The following is a 13,189-nucleotide window of genomic DNA, read 5'->3' as shown; positions in this document are numbered from 1 at the left end:
TTTGGTTCTACTAGTTTTTGATTCATGTATTTTGAACCTCCATTATTAGGTTCATACATATTTAGGATTACTTTATCTTCTGATAAATTGGTCCTTCTATGTTTATCAAACGCCCCTCTGATAATACTCCTTGTCTTGAAGTCTACTCTGCCTCACATTAATAGACCCACTCCAGCCTTCTTATGCTCCATGTTTATAGAGTATATATTTTTCTACCCTTTCACTTTCAATCTGTGTCTTTAAATAACCTCTCCTGCAGACAGCATATGGTTGGGTCTTGTTTTTTATCCGGTCTGACAGTTTCTGCCTTTTGATAGAAGTATTTGGTCAATTTAAATTTAATGTAATTATTGATATGGTTGATTTTAATCTCTCATCTTGTTGTTCCATACTAAAAAAAATTATTCTGTTCTTTCTTTCCAGGCTTCTTTTGGATTAATCAAACAATTTTTAGTATTTCATTAATTTTATAAATTGTGTTTCCAGTTATTGCTCATGATGGTGATTTTGTTTTAAGGGTAAGAACATGGGAATTTGATAGAATAATTAAATTCACTCAGAACAACATTTACCAATGGGGGTATCTAAAGCTGGTTATGCAGACCTAAATGAGAAGCAAATATATCTAGTAGCAAAATTAAAAAACACATGAATTATGGTTGAGAATCCAGAGCTGAGTCTGCATGCATTTGGATATTCTCCTTGAATTAGCCTTAAGATGTAGATCCTTGTGTCACCGACTTTCTTTCAAGGTACCCCTACATGTGAGCAATTTCTATGTTCACTTATTTGTTCAAAATTTATTTTCTGAAATGCCTACTATGTCCAAGGTGAGGTAATCACTATGAAGGATAAAAGTTGAATAAGAAAAGGTTCCTAACTTCAAAAGCATGCAATTTAGTCAAAGGAATAAGTACAGAAATAACTAATTCTTATAAAGCACAAAGTATAATATATGACATATAATAAATGTTCAATAAATGTTAGTAATAAAAATTTAAGTTCTTATTATACATACAGTAATGTATGAAGTACTGTAAGTGAGATATAAAAAAGAAAAACCTATTGTCAATTTGGAAGGATATTGTAACTTACTGGAGGGGGCAGGTGGATCAGCAGGTATTTCATGAATGAGGTGGTATTTAAGGTGGTCCTTGAAAGATGGGTAGGATTCTGACAGGCAGAGATGTGAGGAGAAGGTATATCAAGAGAAGGAAACAATGAACAAATGTATGGAGGCAGGAAAATGGAGGGGAATATTTAAGGATTAGTGGATACTTTGGTTTATACGTAAACACAGGGTTCATAAGGGTAAAAGTAGATAATAAGGCTGGAAAGTAGGTTGGATCCAGGCCATTAAGTACCTTAAATGATAGGTCAAGGAGCTGGAAGTTAATTCAGTGAGGTAATAGGGAAGCACTGGAGGTTTCTGAACAGGGAAATTTAGTGATCAGAGCAATGTTTTACAAAGCTTTATCTGGAAGCAGTACATAAAGTCTAGAAGACTGGAGAGACTGGGCAGAGACTACCCACCAGGTATGCCATTAATGGGTTAGAGGTGTGCCTAAAAATGAATCCCTTCAGCCCTCAGGGCTTCGGGGGATTTGTGCAGCTGTAGCCTCAGGGCCAGCCATGTCCAGCCATGTCCAGCCATGAGGAGGCATGATTTTTTATCCCAATGAGCTATACAAATTTTAATAATTTTCCGAGTGTGTTATGATGTGAAAGAAGCACTAGACCAGAAAACCAGAGAAGACCAGGAAGGGTAGCAACACAGATGTGATATCATGGGCAGCTGAACAGCCTTCAGGGTAACAGTGGTAGGAATGACTTTGAGATTAACGGATGTGAGAAACATCAGGAGGGCAGAATTAACAGGATTTAAAGATTGACTGAATGTACAGAAATTTCTCTTTAATTTTGCTCAAAATACTTGCAGAGAAATTCCAATGTTTAAAAACGTCTAGGGTATGGTAAAGCTAATAGTAGGTAGTAGAAGTATAGATAGAGGTCATCAGCATTGAGAAGAGGAACTCTGATATCCAAGTAATTGGCATGTAAGTTCACATACTGAAGATAGAGGCCGGAAGAATGTAAATTCTTATAAGTATCTCCGAAATGCTCGAGAAAAGTATATAAGTCTCTCAGGAATAAACAGGATTGCTCAGCAATCTCATGCTTACTCAGGTCCTTTTCTTTGGCTTCCAGCACTGACAGAACATTAGGAAGGGGGTAAGGCAGAGAGACGGGTGAAGGAGGAGATGGTTACATTTAGGTCACAGCCAACACTTGAGCTGCAGAGTTAAAACGGAGGAAAGGCATGAGGCATGAGAGGGAGATGGATCCCACTGCATTTTCCCCCACTTCTTAAATATATCTTAATACCTTTTAGTGGACATTTAAGTAATTTTTAGCATATACACAGTTATGCAACTCTACATGCCATTTCATTTTACCTGACTGTGGTTAAAAAATATATAAATATAATAGCAAGTATAAAAACTGAGGATGTTTCTAACCACAGAAACTCCACAGCACTGGTTTGGAGTCATGGCTTTACCAATTTATTTGAACTCCACGGAAGGACTGGTAGCTCTACTACCTTTAGTTCAAGAGAAATGCATTATATTTGGAAATAAGAATGAGAATTTTTACAAAGAAAGGAGGAAGTAGCAATTCCTGGAGGAATTTTTATTTTTCAGGTAAAACCTTTTATTTGTTAACTGTATCCTGTAGGAACATTTAGTTTTCGCAGTGTGATAAAAATAATTGGGCTTCCCAGGTGGCGCACTGGTTGAGAGTCCGCCTGCCGATGCAGGGGACACGGGTTCGTGCCCCAGTCTGGGAAGATCCCACATGCCGCGGAGCGGCTGGGCCCGTGAGCCATGGCCACTGAGCCTGTGCATCCGGAGCCTGTGCTCCGCAACGGGAGAGGCCGCAATAGTGAGAGGCCAGCGTACCGCGAAAAAAATATATATATTAAAAGTAATCATTTCTATAGCATGACCCCAGGTGAACTTGGGCTCCAGAGCCTCCACCTTCCACCTGCTTTGCACCTCATCTGTACCTTTGTGGAGATTCTCCAGGGGCTCCAGCACTCCCCTCCGGAAGGAGGCCATGGGATCTTGAACACAGGACCGAAGGCTCAGCATGCTCTGTAGGTGAGGCTCCCGGAGAAGCTGCTCCCGATAGGCCGCCAGCTGCGGTGAGCGGCAGAGCAGGGCAGCAACATTGTGGACGAATTCCGGCACCAGGCAGGTGTAGGCATTATCTGCTTGGCAATAGTGATAGGCAACCACCTAAAAAAGAAAGATGAGAACACAGACAGGTTTATCAGTAGCAAGAGCAACGGTCATGGCTACTGTACAATCATTCTCTAACACTGTCTTCTGTCTCCCTAACAATGCAGGGGACACTGGTTCAAGCCCTGGTCTGCGAAGATCCCACATGCTGGGGAGCAACTAAGCTCGTGCACCACAACTACTGAACCTGTGCTCTAGAGCCCACGAACCACAACTACTGAGCCCGTGTGCCACAACTACTGAAGCCCATGTGCCTAGAGCCCGTTCTCTGCAACAAGAGAAGCCACCACAGGGAGAAGCCCGTGCTCCACACCGAAGAGTAGCCCCAGCTCACCACAACTAGAGAAAGCCCACGCACAGCAACAAAGACCCAACGCAGCCAAAAATAAATAAATAGGTAAATACATAAATTAAAACAAAACAAAAATTCAAATGCTGGAAATGTCACTTTTTAAAAAACACCTGAAATTGTTCTCATTAAGCATTAAGAAAATTGAACAGTACAGGAAATGTTACGACACATGTAAAGCTGAGGATAGGAATTGCTTGTGAGTGAAGCAATGATGTCTGAGCACAGTGTGCAACTGGCAATGAGGAGGTGTACTTAGAAATCTCCACTCCTTTCTGTAGACAGATTGATTACAGCTTTATTACCGACCTTAAGCACAACATAAGGAACCCAAAGAGAAAACTTGGCAGCAATCCATCTGTGCTCTCAATGAACAGTGAATGTCAATGGTTATGCCCACAAGGACACAAATCTCCACTTTATAAAAAGCAAACAGCAAACCTCTGAATCAATATGAACTTCCATCGTATTTTACCTCAATTGATTTCATATGTCGAGGCAAACCACAGCTGAGCAAATCAGCTGTAACTTACCCTTTACCTAAAGTAACGGGATAGAAGTTTGAAGATAAAATTTCTGAAATTTAGGAAGACGGTTCTTTTATTGATTTCATTAAAAACCATCTGCGTTCTTGGCTGTATGAGGTTTTATCTAACAAAGATCATTGCTAAAGTTGCCCCTTCTGTGGCTGCCTTTCTTTCTTTTAATTAAAAAAAATTTTAGGCATTCTAAATATAAAATCTCGATTCCTCTGAAGAATTCAGGCAGAAAGACCACTCAACATCTTCATGAAATTTGTAGTTCGACTCAGAACTGATCATCTACTAGACATTTCAAAGCAGCTACATAGTATGTAAATGTACACACAATCTGTCAAAAACACTTGGTACTTCCCCTTAAATTGTCTATTGACATTATTTACAACTTTTCCTACATATACAAATAGGAAACAAGTCTGGGAATGCAGTTTTTTCCTGCATTCTCTCATTGTACTAGTGTTCAGTGATGGATAATAGATCACTCCCTTCAGCTCTGAGGAAGTCATCACAGCCACCCATACTCAGTCACTATTATTACAACTTCTTGGAAATGGTTCAGAATTAGTCCACCCTCAATAAATCAGCAGGTAAAACCTTTCTGCTTGGTGAACTCTTGTCTCTCACAGTGACTTGTTGAAATTTCATTTTCAGCTATGTTTTTCTTATGTTATTAATTTTTTTCCATCTCACATTTTCCTTATGTTAAATCTCTATATTTTTTATTAAAACAATTCTATCCAAAATATATCTAATATGACCAAAACTGTAGTAATTCTTTGAAGAGGACAGTGAGTAACTTGTAGATTACTGCTGTGAGGGAAGAAAAAAAAGGCCAGGTTTGTAGACTATACAGACCAAAAAAAAAAGACTGGAGGTCAGTATCGCCTTGGGTATAAAAAGGTTTTGATTTAAAGCTATACACAAGAAATGATACAACTAAGCAAAATCCTTATCAAAGGCCTTAATCAAATGATTGAATGGCAGCAAACCTGTCAGGCTTGTGTTAAAAGTCCCAGGCCTTCACTCTTTAAAGATTCTTTTCTACTTCAAATGAATAATCTGTGACAGGATTAAGCTAATCTCACATAAAGAAAAGGCAGCTTTGAATATCTGGAACTCATTTGGACATAAAAATTTAATTTACATCATGACTGGCATTTGCATTACTTAAATTCTAATGTTGTCATTGACCTTCCTTCAGGTCTGCTCTCATATTTATTCCCTGTCTCCTTCTCATCACTTCTTGAATGCCCTGCCCTCACCACCACCTGATTGATTTTTTTTTTTTTTTTCCCTGCGGTATGCGGGCCTCTCACTGTTGTGGCCTCTCCTGTTGAAGAGCACAGGCTCTGGACACGCAGGCTCAGTGGCCATGGCTCACGGGCCCAGCCGCTTCGCGGCATGTGGTATCTTCCTGGACGGGGGCACGAACCCGTGTCCCCTGCATCGGCAGGCGGACTCTCAACCACTGCTCCACCAGGGAAGCCCTCCTGATTGATTTCTGACTCAGCGCATCCCTTCCAACACTTCGGGTTACTTTGGCTTTTCGTGTTTCTAGGGACCTGAAGGCTCAGTGTCAAAAACTACTTTCTCTGCCTTTTCTCCTGTTCCTCAACCTGACTCTAATCCCCATCCTGGGACTGGAAGCTAAGAATAGCTCCAGACTTGGGTTCGGCCTCAGTAATTTTCCAGCTTGGAGCTCTAACTTTTTTTTTGTCAGTAGGACTTTTATTTATTTATTAAACCTTTTTATTTTGAGCTAATTTTAGACTTAAATGTTGCAAAAAGATGTGAGTTTCCATATATCCCTTACCCAGCTTCCCTTAACATTTTATATAACCATAGCATAATTATCAAAACCAGGAAATAACACTGGCACAACACTATTAACTAAAGGCAGTATTCGAATTTTGTCAGTTTTCCACAAATGACCTTTTTCTGTTCCAGCATTCTATCCAGGACCCCGTGTTGCATTTAGCTGTCATTTCTCCTTAGACTCCTGTAGCCTGTAAGAACTCCTCAGTCTTTGTCTTTCATGACCTTGACACTTTTGAAGAGTCCTGATCTGTTATTTTGTTGAATATCAGTCAACGTGGGTTTGTCTAACGTTTTCCTCACATTCCAACTGAGACTTTTTCGCAAGAATACCACAAAAACAAAACAAAACAAAAAAGCAGATCAATAAAAGGGCTTCCCTGGTGGCGCAGTGGTTGAGAGTCCGCCTGCCAATGCAGGGGACACGGGTTCGTGCCCTGGTCCGGGAAGATCCCACATGCCGCGGAGCGGCTGGGCCCGTGAGCCATGGCCGCTAAGCCTGTGCGTCCGGAGCCTGTGCTCCACAACGGGAGAGGCCACAGCAGTGAGAGGCCCGCGTACCGCAAAAAAAAAAAAAAAAGAATACCACAAAAACAATGTTGTGTCACTCTCAGTGGATCATGTAATGGGGTTCATGATGTTGACATGTCTTGTTACTGGTGATGCTGACCTTGATCACCTGGCTAAGATAAAGGTTTCTTCTACGTTTCTCTACTGTAAAGTTACTGTCTTACCCTTTGTAGTTAATAAATATCTTGGGGGAGATACTCTGAGAGAATGCAAATCCTGTCTCTCCACAAATTTTTGCCCACTACTTTTAGTATCCATCGGTGGATGTTGTCTGCAACGTTATTATTATTGTGACGTTGTACAACACGGTGACTATAGTTAACAATACTATGTTGTATAGTTGAAAGTGGCTAAGAGAGTAGATCTTAAAAGTTCTCATCACAAGAAAAAATTCTGTAACTACGGGAGCTGATGGGTATTAACTAAACTTAGTGTGGTAATTGTTTCACAATATACACACATATCAAATCATTATGCTGTACATCTTTAACTAATACAATGCTATATGTCAATTCTATCTCAATAAAACTGGGGGAAAAGCACTATGAGAGATAAAATATAAGATGTTGGTACAACATATCTAAGTAACTTAGGAGAGCCAGAGAAGTCTTCTTGAAAGTAAAACTGAAGCTGAGATCTAAAGGATGAGGTGGAGTGAACGCACAGGAGTGCCCCAGGCAGAGGAAAGCAATACGTGCAAAGGCCCTCAGGCAAGACACAGCTTTACACTTTCAGGAAATCAGTTTTAGTGTGGCTACAGTGGAAGTGAGCTGGGAGTAGTAGGAGATAAGAAAGAGCAGAGGTTTTCATTTGGGGTGGCTCTGATCCCCACGGGACACTTGTCTGGAGACAGCTTTGGTTATCACAACCGGGGGTGGGAGGATGCTACTGGATAGTGGGTAGAGGCCAAGGACACTCCTACACATACTACAATAAACAGGACGGCCCCAAACAAAGAATCATCTGGCCCAAAATGTCAATGGTGCTGAGGCTGAGAAAACCTGAGCTAGATATAAAAGGTAAAAGCCCTTTATGCTAATACATGTGATGTTTCAAGAAGGGAGTGTGGATTCCATTTAAGGGCAAGGAGGAGCGCCATTGACAGGTTTTATGTAGCAAGAACAAAAATATGTTTTAGAAAGATTACTCAGGCTTCAGTATAGAGAACAGACTACAATTTAGTCACTCATTTAACACATATTTCTGTGCAAGGCATTGTGCTAGGAGCTGGGGTTAGAGTGGTGAACAATAATTTAAATACTGACCATTCTGGTGGAGGAGACAGATAAAAAATACAAGATTGACAAAGGAATAAATAAGGTTGTTTCCCATATTCAGTATCCTGAATGTAGATGCAATCTGGGTCTCACTATAAAATTTCAGTGTTAATTTTTAGAGGAAAAACGCCCTAGACACATTTTATAAAACATCATCTATAGGTTACTTGTTTAGTTCTGATCACATTTCTCCTAAAATGTAAATCTTTTAAAAAATACCCAACTGGAACACAAACCAAATTTTATACTTCACTGTTGTCATTTTTTGTTTTTCTCTCTCCATGTGTGTATGTATGGCTTAAGTCTTTGTATTATGCTCAACACACACGTGTGAACTGCTGAAATGATCACTTCTTTGGCTGATAGCTTTAACAGTAGCAGCAACAATCTCAGGAACCATATCACTTGACATCCTCCTGATTTAGTACAGAACTAGTCTCTTGGCAAGGATGACATTTCAGTTTTCTTTCTTTCATAGATTTCCTTCGGTGAAAAAAACCTTTGCTTTTTGTGTCACTGTGACACTTCTTAAAATTAGCTGGCTTCTCTAATTAGCTTATTTCAGATGTGTTAGCTTCTTAATCTAAGGACTAACCTAGTGACAATTTACCTAATGTGACAAGAGCTTCTAGTTGCATAAAAACTTTTTTTAAAGACTTTTTTTGGGATGTGGACTGTTTTTAAAGTCTTTATTGAATTTGTTACAATATTGCTTCTGTTTCATATTTTGGTTTTTTGGCCGCAAGGTGTGTGGGATCTTAGCTCCTCAACCAGGGAAGCTAAGCTAAGCGAACCCGCAACCCCTGCATTGGAAGGTGAAGTCTTGACCACTGGACCACCAGGGAAGTCCTGCATAAAAACTTTTTGAAGAAGAATTTTAGGTCAGCAAAATTTCTGAAAGGTGTCCCTTCATTATGACTTCCTTACTTTAAAGCCACATTCAATTATCGATAGATTTTCCAAAAGAACACTAAACAAAAATCCTTCCTGTCACACTACAGAGGCAGCACAGTGGTTAAAAGCATGGACTCTGGAGCCTGCCTGCCTCAGTTTAAATCTGGTTTCAAGTCACGTACTAGTTATCTCAGCAAGCTGTGTAACCTCAGAGTCTCTGTTTATCTGTAAAATGGGGAGAAGAAGAAGACTCACTTCATTGGGGTGAATACTGGCTCTGTATCCTAGCTCTGCCATTTACTAACAGTAAGACCTTGGGAAAATTAACTATCACTGAAGCACAGTTTCCTCATCTGTAAAATGGGCATGATAATGACCACCTCACAGGCTTAAGAATGAAGAAGTGAAATAACAAATATAATGTAAAAAGTACTAAGCTCAATACACATTAAGCCCTCAGTAAATGGAAGTCAGCCTCTCCTTGTCTGGAGAATTCTGCATGTATGATCACTTGGTGGCAACAGACCGAAAGCCTGGAAAATCTATGGTTGTTATAAAGTCACACACCCAGGAAAGGCCCTGCATGAGATCTTTGCACTGCTCTACTGTGATTATACTTCAGAACATGTAAGATTAACTGGGAATACATTTAGGAGATGTACACCTAGCAAAACCTGTTACTTCAAGTGGGAAGTGTTTCTTCAATAAATAAAATTGCTCTAAAGTTGTGACAAGAACTCTTCAATGTTCTCAATTATGAAGAAGCATAAGAAGCAGCAGGCATACTACGAAATACCAATGATAATTAATGATATACAAGCACCAACACTAAGAACTCTGGCTAGCAAATCAAGAAGTTTTTCAAGGATACTTTTAATTCTCATATATTAGCTTACTTTATCAAAATACTAACTGGTTTGAAAAGATAATTTCTGCTTACCAGTTTGTTACAGATGAGAAGCAAGATTGTTGGCTTCTGCTCTACGCTTCTACAGCACAAACTTACGCCTGAACTGCGACCTGTGGCACAATTACTGGGATAATATTCAATTTTAATCTAAGGGGCCATTTGTTTTAGATTTTTTTTTGTTTAGTGTAAACTTCACAATATTCCATCTCTAGGTGTAAACAGATGTATTTATATTTTGCTTAAGGAAGAAATAAGGGTGAAATTTTAAATATGTTCCTTGAGTAAGTGTAAATAATCACTAATTTCTCACTTATAATATTTAACATTTTCCAAATATTGAACTAAACATCAATTTTAATCTAAAGGGCCATTTCTTATATAATGTTTAATATAAATTAAAAAATATCCCATTTCTAGGTACAAAAGACATTTATTTATATTTTGCTTAAGGAAGGTATAACCATGGAATTTAAAATGTGATCACTTTTCAAGTAAGTATAGTCACTAATTACCTACTAAAAATAAATAACATTTTCCAAATATTGAACATAAACATCTTGGGACTTTTTCTCTTGATGAGAGAGAGGCTGAGAAGTGACAACATGGGGAGACTTTCTTTTTAGCACTCATCACCATCTGACATATTACATATTTGTTAATTGGCCTTTTCCCACCACAAAAATGTGGGCTACATAACAGCAGGGATTGTGCCTGTCTTGTTCACTGCTTTAACTTCAATCTTGTGTTATAGGCATTCCAAGCATATATTCTAAATGAATAAATAAATGACTGTGATGATGAAAGCTCTTCAGCATTTGTGTATTTCTTTTCTTTTCTTTTTTTTTTTTAGCATTTGTATATTTCTAAGATGACAGTTATTCTGATTGTTCTAAAGAAGAGGCAGGAGTCAGCTTACATGGAATATTTGGAAAAGTAAAACAAAGATGTCTTTTTTTCTTTTTTTTTTTTTAGCTCCACTGGGTCTTCGTTGCTGTGCACGGGCTTTCTCTAGCTGCAGCGAGTGGGGGCTACTCTTCGTTGTGGTGCACGGGCTTCTCATTGCAGTGGCTTCTCTTGTTGCAGAGCATGGGCTCTAGGTGTGTGGGCTTCAGCAGTTGCGGCACGCGGGCCCTAGAGTGTGCAGGTTTCAGTAGTTGCGGTGTGTGGGCTCAGTAGTTGTGGTGTGCTGGCTCTAAGGCATGTGGGCTTCACTAGTTGCGGTGCACAGGCTCAGTAGTTGTGGTGCGCAGGCTCAGTAGTTGTGGCTCGCAGGCTCTAGAGCAGAGGCTCAGTAGTTGTGGCACACGGGCTTAGTTGCTCTGCGGCGTGTGGGATCTTCCTGGACCAGGGATCGAATCCGTGTCCCCTGCACTGGCAGGTGGATTCCTAACCACTGCGCCACCAGGGAAGTCTCTCAGAGATGTCTTTTAAAGTTGCACTGAGTTAGCAATGAATATAAGGGAAACTCAGACTGTTTTCAGAAGCCCATTTATAAATGGATGTGTACCAATAAGTGGGGACAATTGAAAAAGTATTTGGGGGAAACATGCTGTTTCTGGCTGTAAGCTGGACAGGATTTCTATGAGGAAGTTAGAACCTTATGACATTGAAGATAGCTCCCTGTTCCTCATTACTAATTAACCATGCCAAGAGATTTCTTTAAATACTGGAGACAGGCATTCTGCACTCTATACTTCTCCTTAAAATCCTCAAAAATAAGGAGAATAAGAAACAGAAATGCAAACCCCATTGATTAGGAATATCTATCTCTAATCTTAGATTATAATATATAAAGATGGAAAGTAGATGTAGGATTAAATAACCTAACAGACAGAAGAAGGTGAAACAAATGCCTGCTGGGGTTAACAACAGAAATGAGCCAAATCATCTGTCAAACCTCAGAAAAGCACAGGAGTTAGAAGCACCAGGTACTATGGAAGATGGGGGTGAGGAAGGAAGTTGCAAACACAGAAATTATTTGAACTTTATATAAAGAGCAGTTAGATTCCCAGATATCCATCCCTATCCTGCCCAGCCAGGTGACTACCTTCCCCCAAACCCACAGGAAAGAGAAATTAAAATCACTAGAGAAACTAAACCAGAGAATCTAGGCTTAGGAACACCAGACACAGAATAGGTGAGGATCAGGTGCAGGACTGAAAACAAGGGGCTTAGGTAAAAGGCTGCAACCTAAATGATGAAACTCCGCCACCTTCTCCTACTAGCTCCAGAACGTTGGCGACCAGGTTATACATCCTCCAGGAAATTGGTGGATTCTTTGCTAGAAAAGATGAACAGTGCAAGGAAAAAACTTATGGACTGACTTTTGGGTTTTCCCATAAAGGCTGGTGGGTCATCTTAATGCTCTATAGTTAAGCTCTCAATATATACAAGCTTCCATCAGTTTTTCGGTGCCTAACTATTAAGGAAGAGATAAGAGAACATGCTGCATCTATAAAACAAAAACAGTATGCTATAAAAAAGAGGGGAACAGGGACTTCCCTGGTGGTCCAGTGGTTAAGACTCTGTGCTTCCAATGCAGGGGGCTTGAGTTCAATCCCTGGTCAGGGAACTAAGATCCCACATGCCATGCAGTGCTGCCAAAAACTAAAATTAAAAAAAAAAATCTCAGCTTCCCTGGTGGCACAGTGGTTAAGAATCCACCTGCCAATGCAGGGGACACAGGTTTGATCCCTGGTCTGGGAAGATCCCACATGCCGAGGAGCAGCTAAGCCCGTGCACCACAACTACTGAGCCTGTGCTCCAGAGCCCGTGAACCACAACTACTGAGTCTGCACGCCACAACTACTGAAACCCGTGCGCCTACAGCCCATGTTCCGCAACAAGAGAAGCCACCGCAGTGAGGAGCCCATGCACCGCAACGAAGAGTAGCCCCTGTTTGCTGCAACTAGAGAAAGCCTGCGTGCAGCAATGAAGACCCAACGCAGGCAAAAAAAAAAAAAAAAAAAAAAAAAATCTCAATTAAAAAAAAAAAAGAAGGGAACAACTGGGGGAAAAAAAAAACCTATTGGAAATTAAAACTATGATAGCCAAAAATTTTTTTGTGAAAGGATTGAAAGGTAATGTTGAGGAAATCTCCTAAAAGTGGATAAAACAAATAGGAAAACAGAAATATAGGAAACAGAAAAGTTAAGAAGAGTAACAATATAGGAAATCTAATTTTTGACTAAAAGGAGTTGTAGAAGGAGAGAACAGAGGAAGTGGTGGTGAGAAAATTTTCAATAAATACTACAAAAGCATTTCCCTGAATCAAAAAATATCTCCAGGGCTCACTAGGTACCAACAGAATATGAAAAAAAGACCCAAGAACAGTGGTGATAAAAAGAAGATTCTAAAAGCTTCTGGAGATAAAAAAGGTATATATAAATAATTAAGAATAAGAATAGCACCATATTATTTAATAGCAATACTGGAAGTTCAAGATGGATGCCTTCAAAATCCTGAGGGAAAATAATTTTTAACCTAGAATTATGTCAAACAAAGAGTAATGTATGAGAATGGAATAAAGATGC

At 39.7% G+C, this 13,189-nt stretch overlaps 1 protein-coding gene across 3 annotated transcripts in view; it reads right to left on the bottom strand.

The window, feature by feature from the left end:
• The window catches only part of TANC2 (tetratricopeptide repeat, ankyrin repeat and coiled-coil containing 2), a gene marked incomplete at its 5' end in the record, with an annotated part of 320,220 nt that overhangs the window by 69,182 nt on the left and 237,849 nt on the right, over positions 1-13,189 (bottom strand). For all 3 annotated transcript variants that reach the window (XM_079726110.1, XM_079726111.1, XM_079726112.1), the window contains one exon: positions 3,068-3,299. In XM_079726110.1, the coding sequence (XP_079582236.1) occupies positions 3,068-3,299 (232 nt within the window). The remainder of the gene's footprint in view (positions 1-3,067; positions 3,300-13,189) is intronic.

This window comes from Hyperoodon ampullatus (assembly GCF_949752795.1).
Source record: "Hyperoodon ampullatus genome assembly, chromosome: 19".
Classification (NCBI taxonomy): domain Eukaryota; kingdom Metazoa; phylum Chordata; class Mammalia; order Artiodactyla; family Ziphiidae; genus Hyperoodon; species Hyperoodon ampullatus.
This window is presented reverse-complemented; position numbering and strand designations above follow the sequence as displayed.